Source organism: Alternaria conjuncta, assembly GCF_024043145.1.
Source record: "Alternaria conjuncta strain BMP 0040 chromosome Unknown scaffold_10, whole genome shotgun sequence".
Taxonomy (NCBI): Eukaryota; Fungi; Ascomycota; class Dothideomycetes; order Pleosporales; family Pleosporaceae; genus Alternaria; species Alternaria conjuncta.
The window spans coordinates 478,343-493,588 of NW_026250099.1; the positions used below are offsets into that span (position 1 = coordinate 478,343).

Here is a 15,246-nt window from a genome sequence, read left to right on the forward strand (position 1 = left end):
TGGTTGTACATGTTAGTAGAGGTATTACAATTTGACATATTGATTACCTTATGACGATGCTGTGATCCATGCGGCCCTCGTGGGCGGCGTAGAACATGATAAATGTGCTGATCCACACGGCCCAGGTGCAGGAGGGCCAAAGGAGAGCCAATTGGTAATGATACGTTTGAGACCCGTCTTTGCCCTGGATAGCGGTGTGCAAGGTAGCGATGATGCTACGTGCAGAACTGATGCACTGTTGTAAGGCGGCATTATAAGCGACTTCTTTACTACCGGTAGCTAAGACTGGACGATACAGCGAGATTATCAACTCGTGTCTAAGTAGTGTCAACACTACAGTCGCGTAAGGAGAAGCGCCACATCGGCTATCCGGGTCGATGAAGTCCTCAACATCGTTCCACCATTGGCCAAGTTTAGCTATGATTGATGTCGCTCGGTCAGGATCATGCTGCACGTAGTGTAGCGACTTGTTGCGCAATTCGATGATTTCGCCACGCAGCCTGGCTTGCTGGGCAACCAGGTGCAGCAGGTGGAGTTCACGACCTACAAGTTGTGAGATATGGCACAAAAGAAACATGACCTCACTTACGAGGCTCGACGCGCGTCTGCAGATGGTGTTCCGCGAGGGGAAAGCAGACGTCGATATCGTCGTCAGGTAGGCCGAGTGGGAGGCCCATGGATTGGGCAAGAAGCCGATCAACAGCATAAAGTGACCAGAAGACGCGTTGCCGAAGCTCTTTAGTGCTTGATGTGAAGGTCGGAAACCTGGCTGGGCAACGATGAAGCCCTAGCTGCACAGCCATCCGCATAATCAGCCCTCCAAGACGGGAAGCGGCGTTCAAGCGAAGCATAGAGACTAAGAGGAGCTGCACACTGAGTGCGGCTTGCAGCGTGAGTATTGTCGTGGGACGAGAAAGTATCGTCCGGAGACTATCTACAGCAGCATCATACGATGGGAAGACGATACAGGCAGGATGTCGAGTGCTCGGTAGCCCTGGCGATTGTCGATGGTCTGCAAGCGAGATGGACATGATCGAACGCACTATCACCAGCTGTAGGTCTTCCGAAGCACCATGATCGGGAAAACCATTTCTTGCACAGCAATCGAAGTATTCTAGGACGGTTGTGGCGTGTACGAAGGGGTAGAACGGGTGCCAATTCGCAAAATAGCTCCCAGAAAAAGCGACCAGATCGCGAAATGTTATGTGAGAGGTCTGACCGTGTGAGATCTCAGCTTCTCGCCATAAGCGTCCGGAGGAATTCGGTTGCACTAGAGAGAGATGGTCGTCTTCGCCTGGCACGATGTCGCTGCCGGGCGTTTCGCCGTCTGTAGGCACTGCAGAGCGTCGGATCGCACCATAGACTGACCTAATGAAGAAGATGCCGCTGGCACTGCCCACGAAACCCGTGAACTTGTCACCAGGGACGCTTCGCATCAAGCCCACCTCCCGAGCAGGTTGTTCTGATGTTCGCCGTCGCTTTGCAGGCGGCTGTTCGTCCACGAAATCCTCGGATGGCGCGTCTCCATCTTGACCACGTTCCATAACCGCGATCACGCTCGGTGATGTCAGAAAGCGATATAGTGCTATATCCGATGGTTGCTGGTGCTGACCTAATGAGGTTGGTGAAAGCGCTGGATCTGTAACATCGAGGCGGAATGACGGAGGGAATCAGGCGCGCGAGCTGTCTAATACTGCGTATTTCATCACCTGTGAAGCGCATTCGGCGACACGCAAAGCGATGAAGATGTCATTGTTGGGCGGAAACGATGCGAAAGTGCAGTGGCAGCGGCATCGACGGCGACCGTGCAAACTTCGCCGAGCTCCGCAGCTGACCGGGCGTGCCTGCCCAGGTGACGCGTGCGCGCCCTCACCCGTTCCATCGCAACATCATCCATGGCAGCACCCCAACAATGTCTTCGGCAACTCTTGATGCCGCTGCCGGGCGTCAGCTACCCACCAGGGTCAGCAAGGCGTGTGAGAGGTGTCGTCGCAACAAGAGCCGAGTCAGTCACGCCCTCCCACCGCCTGTCACGCGCGCCGCCGACTGAGTATCCAAGTGCGACATATCGCGTCCTTGCGCGCTTTGCATCCGAGCAAACGTGGAATGCGTTGTGAGTAATGCCGAAATTCCACGCGCATCGAAGAGGAGACGTACCCAAGGCACTTCCCACGAAGCTTCACATGAGCAACCGCAGGCTCCAATCCAGCATCATGACGATTCGCATCAAGCAATAGACCAGGAAGGCAATAGTCGCGATGAGAGCAGACGCGCCAGTATCGCGGAAGGTGAAGCCAACTCAGCTATGGATATTGCGCACCAGATCTACCGACTGGGAAGTCAGCCAACATTGAGCCGGACTACATCAGCTATACCGGGCGGCAATGTCTATGGCAGAGTCCCAACATCTCGCTTAGATCGTACTCAGAGACGCCCTATAGCGGTAGTCCTTGGTCACCCTCTGCCGCCAGTCGACATGATGCGGGCACTCTTGGAAGAGTACTTCGACTCGGTGCATTGGTTTAGCTTGGTCATCTATGAGCCAAGATTCCGGCCAAAACTCGACTCTATCAAGGATGGCCTCGCTTATTCGTCGCAGAAGTCATTCCTCCTCCTCCTGTCCACAGTTGTGGGAATGGGAGCATGGTACAAGTCTCACAGGAAGGACGTGGATCCGGACTTTCCAGGCGAGGATTGGCACGCCTGGTCGCAGTCCCTCGTTCAAGGCGCGGGTTCCCAATTGGCTGAACTGATGGACCAGAGTACCATCTCGTCTGTTCAGACGTGTATCTTGCTCGGCTCCTACTATGTCTACCATGGGAAGCCTAATCTATCCTTTGCGTTACTAGGCGCAACCATTCGAACGGCACAAGCCATCGGCCTCCACCGCCAGCCGCTACGAGGCGATCCTCACTATGTCGAAGAGAGGAAAAGAGTCTGGTGGACTATCTACACATGGGACCGGTAATGCGCCCCTTCCTGAAGATACGAAGGACCTCAGTACAGAGTCTGAGTCTCCTCGTATACTGTAGCATCATTAGCTAACTTGACCAGGTTCGCTTCTATTACGTACGGACGACCCATCGGCATCAACGAGAAGGACTGCAATACACACCACCCGATTGACGTATGCGAGTCGCCCTACTTCAGAGGGACGAACCCCCCAGAAGCCGACTTAACAATATGTTACTCGTCCTACCAACGAGAGCTCAACAAACTCTACCTTATCGCGTCACCCATCATCGAGACCATCTTCGGGATGCGGGCGGTGGGACCCAACGAACGGCCGAGCGGACCACAATACACTGATCAGATCACGCACGTGACGGAGAAGCTTTGGGCGTGGCGCCGACATCTGCCACCTCATCTTCTACTAGACATGGCTGCTGACTGCAGTATGGATCAATCACGCACCGCACGGGTGCACCAGCTGCAAGCGTTGTCCCTCCAGCTTACATTTGACAACCTCCTCATCATCTTCAATCGCCCGTTAATCGCAAAACAAGTGGACCACCTCATCAGGACGCAACCGGAAAGCGGGCATGGTAACGCACTATCTCCGGCAAGTCTTACGAACACCGAATCCCCATTTCATGCGGTTCATGAGTCTAGCCCGCTCAACAGAAGCCACATGTCGAGCACGGAGCAATGGTGGGACGCCGCGCTGAGAACATCAAAGGTGACGGAGCTACCACGGCTTTCTCAGCTAGCCACTGATAGCCACCTGGTAGCTTTCTTGGCTATCAATCTGTTCAACTCTGCAATCGTCATGGCTGTGTTGGCGCTGTCTGACCCACTCTCGGACAGAGCACAGGAAGTGAAAAGGACAATCACACGCATCTTTCGCTTGCAAGAGCTACTCGGCAAAAAGACACAGCTCTCGATGCAGAGTAATGCGGTCCTCAAAGACGTCATCCAGATGCTGCTGCGCAGAGAAGCAGATGCCATCTTTGGCGAGAGCGATGTGACAAGATCGCACACCGGGACGGCGCAGATGTCTGTCGAAGACACCCTTCGTCTGCCGACGCAACTGCCACCGAGTGGACACAACAGACAGCAACAGAGTACAGTTGACAGCATGCAACGCGTTCACGAGAGCATGGCGTCAGTACAGAGAGGTAAGACTGATGCATCCCCAGAGCTGCGTACCAATCTAACCACATACTCTTCACAGTGTTTCCCGCCGCCCTCGATAGCGTCTCCCGTGACGACTCAGCTTATGTCCCGCAACGGGGCACGAATGACGGTGGCATGAATCACCTGCCTAGCGAACACAATGATTGGACAAATGCTAGCACCGGAGGCTTCAACCTCGAAGGCGAGCTGGACTGGATCAGCGATGAAAACGGTGTTGATGTTACTGGCAATGGCCTCTACTGGTTCTGGGATTCCGTCTGGAACGAGCCACAATTCTAGCTGTCGCATTGCAAACATCCTTCGGTGGGCACGCGTCTCAATTCGAGCAATTTCGTGATTGCGATATGTGTTCAGCTCATCATACACTAGAGTCTCGGGAGATCAGACACACGCGTGTGCTGCTCGGTGCGACCCTCTGCGAACGCCCTATCGATGCCTGGTCCATATATGAGCGACTTGATGCCGACTCTATCCGCAACATTCTGAAAAGCCTGTTCCGCATCTGAGAACGCGAACTCATGAGTAATAAGACTATCTAGTTGAACACGATTGGACTCTAGTAGCTGGATGGCAAGCTTGTAGTCTCCTGGCCCGTATCGAAAGCTTCCTTTGAGCGTAGCTTCTTTGTCGCAAATCTGGCCGATTGGAAATGCGATCTTGGGAGAGCCTAGCCCGGCTTGAACGAAGACTCCACCGCGTTTCAATGCAGCTACACCACAGTTGATGCATGGCTCTGCTCCTGTTGCATCAATCACAACATCAAACCCTGCAGCCAGCCCAGCCTTCTCCAAAACTTTGTGAGCATTCGTTTCTGGAAACCCAGCTTCCATCATGTATACATCATCGGCACCGAAGTCGGTCGCAAAGCTCAGCCTGGGGGCTACTGCGTCAATAACCACGACTTTCGCAGCGCCGAAAGCCTGTGCCACAGCGCAACACAGCAAGCCTATGGGCCCGGCCCCGAATACCGCCACAGACCTGCCCTGAAGACTTCCGGCGAGTCCGCAACAATGCACAGCTATGCTTAGCGGCTCCACCAGGGCACCTTCACGGAAGGATATGTGTGACGGCAGCTTGTAGCAGCACTCTTCGGGTAGGCAGTAGAAGGTTGATAACGTGCCGTTGTAGGGAGGGGTGGCAGCGAACTGCATCGACTCGCATAGGTTGTATCGGCCGCTGCGACATGTCTCGCAGGTGTTGCATCCTACGCCAGGTTCTAATGCGACGCGGTCACCCACCGACAACCCTGTGACGGCTGATCCACAAGCATCGACGATACCAGCAGATTCATGGCCAAGAGTGATCGGGTTCTCGACCACATATCTTCCGATTTGTCCATGTTGCCAGTAATGTACCTAGATCGCCGTCAACGTTGACGAACACACAGCAGACCACAGCGGCCGATACGTACGTCAGAACCACAAAGACCGGTAGCCACAATCCTTACGCGAACATGCCTAGGAGTTGGAAGACTCGGAACTGGTCCATCCTCGTATGAGAATTGCCTCGATGGGCTCAGGACGAAGGACGTGTTGATCGGTGCTTTGCATTGGTCCTCTGGCAGCGTCAAAGACCCGGAGGAGTTCTTCGCTTCATGAACATCAGCTGGAGAAAACATTCCTGCGAAATACAATGTACGGCAATGATTAGAATTGATGTGTCCATCTTGATGCTCTGACTATATTACCGGCCAGGCATTCTTGCCCGAGTGCGAGAGCGACTGCAGTACGGTTCCGGCGGCTCATGCAGGCTGCTGACCTTCCGATGCGCACGAGTCGGAGCCGCCAGTCCGGAGTTTTCTGCCCCAGCACCGGTTCCGCGGCTCGTGAGAAGAGCGCTTCTGATTGGCTGGCAAAGCATCCCTTAGCGCTACAGCGTTGATCAACTTCTCGAGAAACACACTAGCATATGCCGACCAAATTTCGTCGCTGCAGGGCCAACTTTAGGACCGGAACCGTAACCTGACCTGACTACACGCGATGATGCCGAATGTGCTCCACTGCGAAAATCTGGGGACGATAAAGCTGTCAGGCTTCCCCAGATTTCTCCATCATCCCACCGCATCTCCTCCGTGTGCTCCGTAACACGCACTACTTCTCTACTCATATCTTGCTCTATACTGGTTGAGAATATGGCTGCCCGTAGTAACTCAGTGGCCAGTCAGAGCGCCAACATCCAGCAACGCGCCTCGCAAATAGCTGGACAGGTCGCTGCTGAACAGGGATGGCTTGAAAGCAAGCTAAAGCCGAAGAAGATCACCGCCAGGTACCCTATCAAGGGCAAGACCTTATTGTTCGCAACATGTGGCTTGGGCAGTCTCGGCGATGCCTTGTTTGGTTACAACTCAGGTACGCTTGAGTACTTGCGTGTAGATCAACGATACTAACTCCGCTAGGTATCATGTCTGGCCTACTGGTCAATCCAGTATTCGTCAGGCGTTTCTTCAGCGAGTACGGTGGCGCAGATGGTAGCACAGCAGCCGTGAATCCATCCATCACAGGAATCTCCGTTGCCTGCCTGCAAGCCTCCGCTGCTGTGGGTGCTCTCATTGCTGGACGTCTCGGAGACATGATCGGTCGCAAGCGTACTGTCCGTCTCGGTGGTCTCATCTACTTCCTCTCGGCTTTCATCCAGATCTTCGCTCCAGGTTTCGCAACTTTCGTCGTTGGGCGCACGATTCAAGGCTTCGGAGTGGGCTTCTTGTCTATGACAGTCCCCATCATCCAAACTGAAATTGCGGCACCCCACGCTCGAGGTCTCATGGTCGGCATCGAATACACATGCCTGATTGCAGGTTACATGTTGTCGTGTTGGGTTGACTACGGCTTCCATTTCATGCTTCCAGACGCGCTATCTTGGCAGGGGCCATTCATCATCCAGATCATCCTCTCGTTCATCTTGGTGGTCATGTCATTCTTCCTCCCGGAAACTCCAAGATGGCTGGCCAACAACGGTTTCATGCAAGAAAGCCTTCAAACAGTCGCAGACCTGCACTCCAGCGGCGATACGCACGCGCCGCATGTGCAAAAAGTGTTTCTCGAGATCCAGGAGGCTGTCGTCTACGAAGCTGAGCTCGGCAAAGCTGGCTGGATGGAAATGTTCACCCGCTACCGCAACCGCACAATCGTCGGCGTCACAGTGCAAATGTTCGCTCAACTCAACGGCATAAACATCATTTCCTTTTACCTCCCCTCCACCCTCTCCAGCGCCGGTTTCTCGGACGAGAAATCGCTTCTCTACACCGCCGCGAACGCGCTCCCTTACACCGCAGCCACTGTCGCAACCTGGTGGCTAGCCGACCGCTGGGGCCGCAAGCCTCTCCTCATCCTCGGCGGTGTGCTAATGGCTGCCCTCCTGGGAATCGTATGCGCCTTCACAGAAGCTTCCATGCCCATTATGACCCGCGCAAACGGACAATTCGCTTTCATCATGCTATACAACATTGTCTACGGTTTCACCTGGGGTCCAATGCCATGGTTGTTACCTGCGGAGATCTTCCCGCTCCGCAGCCGCAGCAAGGGCATGGCGCTTGCGACGACGTCAAACTGGGTCTTCAACTTCATCATCGGCATGGTTTCGCCGGACGCTTTTGCGGGAATCGGTGGGTACTTTTACCTTGTCATCGCAGGGTTCTGTCTCTTCTCTGCAGGCCTGGCGCACTTCTACTATGTTGAGACGGCGAATCATTCGCTTGAGGAGATTGCGATCGCATTCGGGGATAGGGCTTTTGCTGATGGGGATGGTGAGGTTATGGATACTGTCAAGGCTCATGATGAGAAGATGCATAATGATAAGGTATGAGGGGCCGTGGGTTCCGAACAAATACATAGTTCAAGCCAGCTTGGCGATGTATTTCTCTAAGCTCAACCCGAGATTCACAACAAATTGCCACTGCGTGTTACCACGAAAGAACCTTGACCAAATATTCAGTACAGCCAGACCAAGCGCAAACGGCTCGCTGGGTACAGTCAAGAAACCATCAGTCTCTTCAGCATCCTCAAAGTCAATCACCGCATACGCTTCCTTGATGATACATCTCACCCAGTGAAGGATTCGATGCTCAGATCGCGACAGTGACTCCTCGCGGAATGGACGAGGGATAGAGCACAGCCATTTACCGAGGAAGATTGCGCACTCGAAGCTCGATATGGCATGCTGAACGCTCCAGAAGAACGCCTGGCTGCGCGCAACCCTGTCGATACCTAGTCGGACGGGTATACTGAGTGCATGGGTTGAGTACAGCAGAGCTGACAGTATATTGTCATTGCGCTCGATGTCTGGGAGGTTCGCTAGACCGTTGGCTATGACGTCGGTGTCGCGCGACTCTAGATGACGGTAAGGTCCTATGTCGAGGGAGAGCCGCACGTAAGCTACCACTAGTAGTGCGCTTGACGTGAAAGGGATGGGTCCGCTTTCGTTGTTGGGGTCTAGCATTGATTCTGGGGTTTGTTGCCAGAGAGATGTCCATGCGCGGAGAGCGCGGCTGATCACTTGTAGCTCTGCGCTTGAGATTGTTGCAGGAGATGTGGCGGGGAAGGAGAGCTCCCTGACTACATGAATCCGCTGAAGCAGAGCATGGAGAAGAATGTAGTTGCCGATTGGGCTCGGAATTGGGTGGACAAGTTCTGAAGAATGTTAATTCACGTTCGATAGCTCTTCCGATAGTAGCTTACCCTCATTTGTCGTTCCCTGCAAAAGTATCGACAACGCTTGCTGAAAGGGCATGTGATCCTCGCGTCCGTCGCGTTGAAGCGCAGCCCACTGTGCGGCACTACTAGCCTGCCAATCCGGTGTACAGCAAGGAAGTCGCAGATGGAGTTCGCTGCTCCATAGCAGAGGATGAATGTTGTATGCAATACTATGCACGTTGATGTAACAAAAGGCCACGAGCTTTGTACGTCTGGATGACTCGCGCTGTACCCAATTATCCCACATCGCTGCTCTAGAGGTCGATATGTTCCTGGGTGGCTCCTCTTCTTTGAGACCAATATCTCGAAGTGACTGCACTAGAAGGCCTCGAAGTGCGAACGCTTGCTGAAGTAGGTCTTTCCTTTCCCATGTCGCAAACCCCACCAGGATCAGTAGGGTTTTTGCCATGTCCAAAGGCGACCACGGTCCTGTGCGTCTGCTGGTGAAATGTGCTTCCGGTGAGCATATGTTTGTAGAAGCGATGAAAGATAGTGTTTGTGGGCCGAAATGTGCCTCTTCCTGCCGCAGACGTTCGAAGACAATGGCTTTCGATACGCGAAAGAGACGCTCGGAGCTTCTTCGCTCGAAGCAGTACTGTGCTCCCGCAGCGCACATGGCCAGTGTCAACTCCAAAGGCGAACATGATGGTTTGTAAGTCGGCGCGTGGATGAATGGGAAGTGCGAATGGAAGCCACCGAAGAACGCGGTAATATACCTAGTAAGGGTATGTCGGGAAGGGATCTGGAAGTCGGCGATGGGAGGAGCGAAGCTCTCAAGCAGGGATACCAGGAAGTTTCGGTGCTCATCCGTTACATTGTATGTCCCGTTCCTCGTCCTCTTTTCGCCATCCTGCGTATTGGAACGCAAATGGACCTCGTCGTCGGCTGGAGCTGATGGTAACCACGTGCTGAAAGGCGTGCCGATGTCCTCTGCACCTGGGGAGGAAGGTTGATTTTCTGGTTCTCGGGAGTGTCGCCGAGATTCCTGACGAGGTTCTCCTAGTCGCATCCAGTCAAAGTCGTACTCAGGCGTCCATTGGGCGGATAGTCCAACACCATCGATGAAGTTTACGAAGTCACGGAAATCCTCAAAACCTTCGTCGCGATATGGCGGCGCCGGCTGAAGTTCTTGATAGGTGGGCGGAGGATGTTGCAAATCAAGCTGGCTTGCGTGGACTTGCGGGACCTGCGGGACGAGATGCGCTTCGACGGCCCCAGCGCTGGGGACGTTCAAAGCCGGTGCGTCTATTGTCGTCGCTGTTTCAGTCGACGTTGTCGACTCTGCATCAGGATTGCCAGCATGGTGCGTGATGCGCCAATGTCTAGTAAGCAGGTCACGCCGTGTGAACGCTTGTCCGCATCGACACGAGTACGGCTTCTCTCTAGTATCTATGCTGACATCAGTTCTGACGACGCTCTCATCGTGGAGTCACATAGAGGAAGGCACGAACGTGTACGAGTATGGCGAATCAGGTGCTCTGCTCGCTTGAAGCTTCTGGAGCAATGGGTACAAACGTGAGCGAGTCCGTGCATGTGGTGTGAGAATTGTTGGAGTTGGAGGTGAATTGGAGCGAGGTGGGTCTTGGTCTTTACTTCAAGGTTTTGCCCTCGGCCAATTATGTCTGCGGGGTAAATAGCGCCGTGGTTAGCGCAAGGCGTATCTTCGGAGTAGGTGGAACGCTTACTCCAAGATAGCGGAACTCGACGGGATGGCCGCCGAACGTCTCGCCGGCAGAACGTCGTGTCGGTACGCTATCCCTTAACCATTCTTGAGTGCATTTATGCGTGTATCAGGGCAATCAGTGAGCGCGTATCTCGGTAGATCACGCTTTCACCGCCACATGGTAGCAGTATGGCATCGCTTGCAAGATTACTCCCAGGTGTAGCCGTCATCACGGGCGCTGGAGGAACTGGTAGGTGACTATCTTATGCGACGTTGTATTGCCATGCTCATGATGATCAGGCATTGGTGCGGCCGTAGCTAAGGGTTTCGCCCGTTCAGGCTGTTCGCGAATCGCCATCACCGACATCGACCCGAAGACGCTCGAGCAGACCAGGGACTCTATCCTGAGCATCAACCCTTCCGCTCAGGTCTTCCAGCGAGCTGGCGACATCGCTGATGAGAAGTTCGTCGACTCATTCAACGATGAGACCTTTTCCAAGTTCAAGAGACTCGACTATGGAGTCAACTGTGCTGGTGTGCTGGGAGGCGATGTCATCAAAGCTGTAGAGATGACGACCGAACATTTTGATCGACTCAATGCTATCAACTATAAGGGGTCATGGCTTAGTTGCCGTGCGCAGCTGAGGAACATGTTGAAGCAGCAGCCTCTTGATCAGCATCCCAAGCAGAGAGGCTCTATTGTCAATATCGCTAGTCAGCTCGGCATTGTAGCGAGGCCGGGTGCTGGTACGTTCGCCGTTTCGTAAAATGAGAAATATCTGCTAATGAGCATTGCACAGCGGCATACTGCGCTTCAAAGGGTGCTATCATCAATATGACAAGAGCGAACGCTATCGACTACTCCGATGAGGGCATACGCGTAAACTGCGTTTGTCCTGGCGTTATCGAGACACCCATGACTACGACGTCGCCAGCTATGGTGGAAGCTCTGAAGCCTGCTATTGAGATAGCGCCCATGAAGAGGATGGGTACGCCAGAAGAAGTCGCTGATGCAGTGCTGTTCTTGTGTTCGGCACAATCCTCGTTCATCCAAGGGCATGCATTGGTTGTGGATGGTGGCTACACGATAAACTGATTAGAAAGATGCACATTGCTTGGAATAGCGAAGCCCATTTTCGGATATTTTAAATGACGACATACTCTACAGCTTCGTAGTATGCTTCGACTCTTGATCTTGTCGCACGCCGATTTGTTTCCAGTCGTTTGCCGACTCCCAGGCAAAAGCCGCATCTAGTATTTTTTGTTCCTGCCAAAGGCCACCGACCAACTGCATACCAACTGGCAAGCTGACCTCACAATCAACGCCCGAAGGAGCAAAACCTACGGGAAGTGACATGGCCGGATGCCCCGTTACATCGAAAATAGCGGTGTTGATGGTAATGCCCATACTTGGCTTCAGCGCGTCTATCGGCGCATCCTCCCCGCGCTTCCAGTCTATGTTGGGCGGTGCTACAAAAGGCGTTGTCGGCATAATGATAAGGTCGTACTCCTGAAATAGCTTCTCGTACGCGTCGCGGAGCTGTTGGGCCACATTCATGGTTTTCGCGTAAAGGCCCGGGTAATTCTGCATCAGCGAAAGGCCGTTGATCATAGTATTCTTCGTAGATGGAAAGAGCTTCTGGAATGTTTCGTTCGTCCATGGTTGTCGCGCCGCTTCGTAGGCTGTTGAAAATAGTCCTCTCCGACCGTGCGCGTAGCCCAACATGCTAAAGGTACCTGCGATCCGCTGTTGGATGGTCCAAATAGCTGGCCCTTCTAGGTGAAGGGGTAATGAGACCTCTTCGACGGTAGCACCCAGTTGTTCAAAGGACTGAACGGCTTTTCTCACAGTTGATTTGACGTCTTGGTTTACGAGACGGTGCTCGAAGCCTTCTTTCAGAACGCCAATCTTCATTCCTGCGACCGAGCTTTGAAGACGTTTCGCGTATTGCTCAGACCCATGGGTTGGTGCACCAAGTGTACGGTCATCATAGTCATCCCTTCCGCCGATTGCGTCAAGACACAAAGCAACGTCGCGAACTGATCTTGCTATGGGCCCAGCATGATCACTAATAGCGTCGCCACTGGATATACCAGTGTAGGGAACAAGGCCATGCGTTGGCTTTAGTCCAACACCTGTTGTAGATCGTCAGCTTCGCACTACATCATGATGTGATACGCAACAGTAATTGTGTACTTACACCCACAGAATGACGATGGGACGCGAATACTGCCGCCTTGATCGGCACCAATCGCGATATCTACCAAACCGCCACCGACTACTGCACAGCCACCAGACGTACTGCCACCAGCGGAGTACCCTCTCGCATACGGGTTGTGAACGGTACCTTGCGCCGAAGTGAATGACGATGTGGAGTTGCAGAAGTTTTCGCATATGGTCGTTCCCACGATGTCAGCACCAGCATCTAATGTGCGGGTAACTACTGTGGCGTCGGAATCGGGTGTCCATGCAGGGATGGCGTCTGTTCCGAAGAACTGCGGTACTCCGGCCACTGCAATGTTGTCTTTGAGACATACAGTCTTTCCTTGGAGGAGGTGTCCTTGTGGGTTACCACGTATTTGGAACTTATGAGCCCAAGCATTGCCGAAATCCTGCTCTTCTGCTGATGGTCGGTGAATTCGTCCTCGCGGATATCTTTCGGTATCGGTAGGTGCTGTATAGTCGGGAAGTTGAAGTACGTGCTCCGCCACATCGTGGACCGCCGCTAGTAATTGGTGGTAGTCCCGAGACTCGTGTGCTGGTATGCCATTACTGATGCCAATGCTTTGTAGTACTGATTCTGCGTCCCCTACTCGTACAAGATCCTCACTGCAATACCGTCAATATGCGCACATTCTCCATTTGAACAGTGAAGTATTTGGTACTGACCTTAGAGGCGAGTCGAAAAAGACAGACATGATGGATACGTAGTTGCGACTGTGTGAATTGGATACTACGATAGCTAAAGTCAATATAAGAATTTGCTGAACGGTATACTCTGCCGCGAGACTTTGACCATATTCAGGTAGATGGGATGTCCTTACGTACCGTTTGACCAATGGTGAACAAGTGGGTCGACGGTCCCACAAAACAAACTAGGAGATCACGCCTGAGGCTCTCCAAATGACCCCAACTCGTGGCGAACTCGATTCGATAACGTACCAGAAAGTACCCAGAACCTCGCGTTTTTGAGGGTCTGCATTGCTAAGTTTCATGATGTCAGTCCAAAGTCCAAAAGACACGTAAAAGACACGTAAGATTCCAAGTCTGCTCGTAAGAACAAGCTCATCCCCGGCCGAACGGAGGCTTATCCTTTCATATTGATTACTAGTCGGCCTTTCATAGATGCATGCTGGTATCTTTCTATGAGGCTGGGTATCTCCGTAAAGCTCAAAACGGTCAAATGAGACGAGATGCCGTGCTTGGCTACGACCTTGAGCATGGACTCAACTTCCTCCGCACTAGCGACATAGCTGCCTTTTATGGTAAGCTCACGGAATACCATGGCTTCCGAGTCGAACTTCCAACTGTCTTTTGGTAAGCCGAGCGGAACCATAACACCACCGTTGCCCAGTTGCTGAAGACACCAGGCGTTGGCTGGTATAGAATCTGTGCATACTACGATGCCCGCGAGACCTTCGCCTGAAGTAAAGTCTAGTATCTTCTCTTCGGCATTCTTAGCGCTTGAGTCCATGACTAGATCAGGTCTCAAGTGGTCGGGCAAGTCGAGCGCGAGCTGACGGCCTTGTTCACGGTTGTCCATGGCTATCGCCCGGTAACCAAGGGCTTTGGCGAATTGTATTCCAAGCTGACCAAGACCTCCAATACCTACAATGGCTACGGCGTCGCCTGCTTGAACCTGGGGACTAAGCTTTCGCAATGCGCCCCATACTGTCGCCTTTCGTGCTATTAGCAATGATGTCGCGCAAACAATTTCGACAAAAGGTGGACCTACGCCAGCGCACATCAAAGGCGCTCCCTGTTCGAAGGAAACTCCGTCAGGAAGATGCACAGTGGTGTTTGGATCGGCCAGCATGTAGTCTGCGAATGCGCCGTCGTGTTTGAAGCCAGCTACAATCCTGTTCTGACAGAAGCGAGGATCAGGACGTTTCGCTCGTCTTCCATGCTGTCGACATCCTGCGCATTGTCCACAAGCATTCTTGTAGTTGAGAACGCCAACGCGATCTCCAACTCTCCATGAGCCTTGCACTTGCGCGCCAATCTGTACAATCTTTCCAGCCGGCTCATGCGATGGTATCATGGGAAGGGCCGCCGGAAATTGACCATTCCAAACCTGAAGGTCCGAGTGACAAAAGCCGGCTGCGTAAACTTCAACAAGAAGGTCATTGTCTCCGCATTGAGGTACAGCTCGCTCACACAACTGATACGGTTTCTCATACTGATGGAGTTTGTTAGATACGATCCGATGTGTTTCATGACGTCATCATACCTCTATTATCTGTGCGGCGCGCATCTTATCAGGCATGTTCATGATTGACCATTATTGTACTCAAAGGTGCGCGCCGCGTTATTACACTCAACACCCTGGTCATCGTCATCGTAACTTCATGCGAACGCGTCTCGGAGAGCGTAGGACCGTTTTCGGATGTTGTTGGAGACAAGATTTGGAGGTGGTTGGGGTCGACGATAAGGCCAAGCGAGGGGCAGCTGCGGAGGCAGGGGCAGCTGGCAGCTGGCGCATCCCATGACGAAATAGACAAGCGCGCCGTCGGTCCAGCATCATTCCATCCCACTTA

General features: G+C 53.1%; 7 protein-coding genes across 7 annotated transcripts; 3 read left to right on the top strand and 4 right to left on the bottom strand.

Moving 5' to 3' along the window:
• Positions 1 to 2,476: 2,476 nt before the first annotated feature.
• On the top strand, positions 2,477 to 4,416 carry J4E85_007235 (uncharacterized protein; the record flags this gene model as incomplete). Its single annotated transcript, XM_051471467.1, has 3 exons — positions 2,477 to 2,964; positions 3,055 to 4,118; positions 4,175 to 4,416. 3 exons carry the CDS (start codon positions 2,477 to 2,479, stop codon positions 4,414 to 4,416), a joined length of 1,794 nt encoding a protein of 597 aa, XP_051324541.1.
• Positions 4,417 to 4,502: 86 nt separating this feature from the next.
• J4E85_007236 (uncharacterized protein) lies at positions 4,503 to 5,755 on the bottom strand (the record flags this gene model as incomplete). The annotated part of the gene is made up of 2 exons (XM_051471468.1): positions 4,503 to 5,492; positions 5,549 to 5,755. The coding sequence occupies 2 exons, from the start codon at positions 5,753 to 5,755 to the stop codon at positions 4,503 to 4,505; spliced, it is 1,197 nt and encodes a 398-aa protein (XP_051324542.1).
• Positions 5,756 to 6,268: 513 nt separating this feature from the next.
• J4E85_007237 (uncharacterized protein) lies at positions 6,269 to 7,938 on the top strand (the record flags this gene model as incomplete). The annotated part of the gene is made up of 2 exons (XM_051471469.1): positions 6,269 to 6,485; positions 6,533 to 7,938. The coding sequence occupies 2 exons, from the start codon at positions 6,269 to 6,271 to the stop codon at positions 7,936 to 7,938; spliced, it is 1,623 nt and encodes a 540-aa protein (XP_051324543.1).
• Positions 7,939 to 7,968: 30 nt separating this feature from the next.
• On the bottom strand, positions 7,969 to 10,358 carry J4E85_007238 (uncharacterized protein; the record flags this gene model as incomplete). Its single annotated transcript, XM_051471470.1, has 3 exons — positions 7,969 to 8,762; positions 8,811 to 10,214; positions 10,277 to 10,358. The coding sequence occupies 3 exons, from the start codon at positions 10,356 to 10,358 to the stop codon at positions 7,969 to 7,971; spliced, it is 2,280 nt and encodes a 759-aa protein (XP_051324544.1).
• A 319-nt stretch (positions 10,359 to 10,677) lies between these two features.
• On the top strand, positions 10,678 to 11,584 carry J4E85_007239 (uncharacterized protein; the record flags this gene model as incomplete). The annotated part of the gene is made up of 3 exons (XM_051471471.1): positions 10,678 to 10,738; positions 10,789 to 11,235; positions 11,289 to 11,584. The coding sequence occupies 3 exons, from the start codon at positions 10,678 to 10,680 to the stop codon at positions 11,582 to 11,584; spliced, it is 804 nt and encodes a 267-aa protein (XP_051324545.1).
• A 66-nt stretch (positions 11,585 to 11,650) lies between these two features.
• J4E85_007240 (uncharacterized protein) lies at positions 11,651 to 13,407 on the bottom strand (the record flags this gene model as incomplete). The annotated part of the gene is made up of 3 exons (XM_051471472.1): positions 11,651 to 12,624; positions 12,690 to 13,318; positions 13,379 to 13,407. 3 exons carry the CDS (start codon positions 13,405 to 13,407, stop codon positions 11,651 to 11,653), a joined length of 1,632 nt encoding a protein of 543 aa, XP_051324546.1.
• A 389-nt stretch (positions 13,408 to 13,796) lies between these two features.
• J4E85_007241 (uncharacterized protein) lies at positions 13,797 to 14,981 on the bottom strand (the record flags this gene model as incomplete). Its single annotated transcript, XM_051471473.1, has 3 exons — positions 13,797 to 14,387; positions 14,445 to 14,888; positions 14,940 to 14,981. 3 exons carry the CDS (start codon positions 14,979 to 14,981, stop codon positions 13,797 to 13,799), a joined length of 1,077 nt encoding a protein of 358 aa, XP_051324547.1.
• Positions 14,982 to 15,246: the final 265 nt, after the last annotated feature.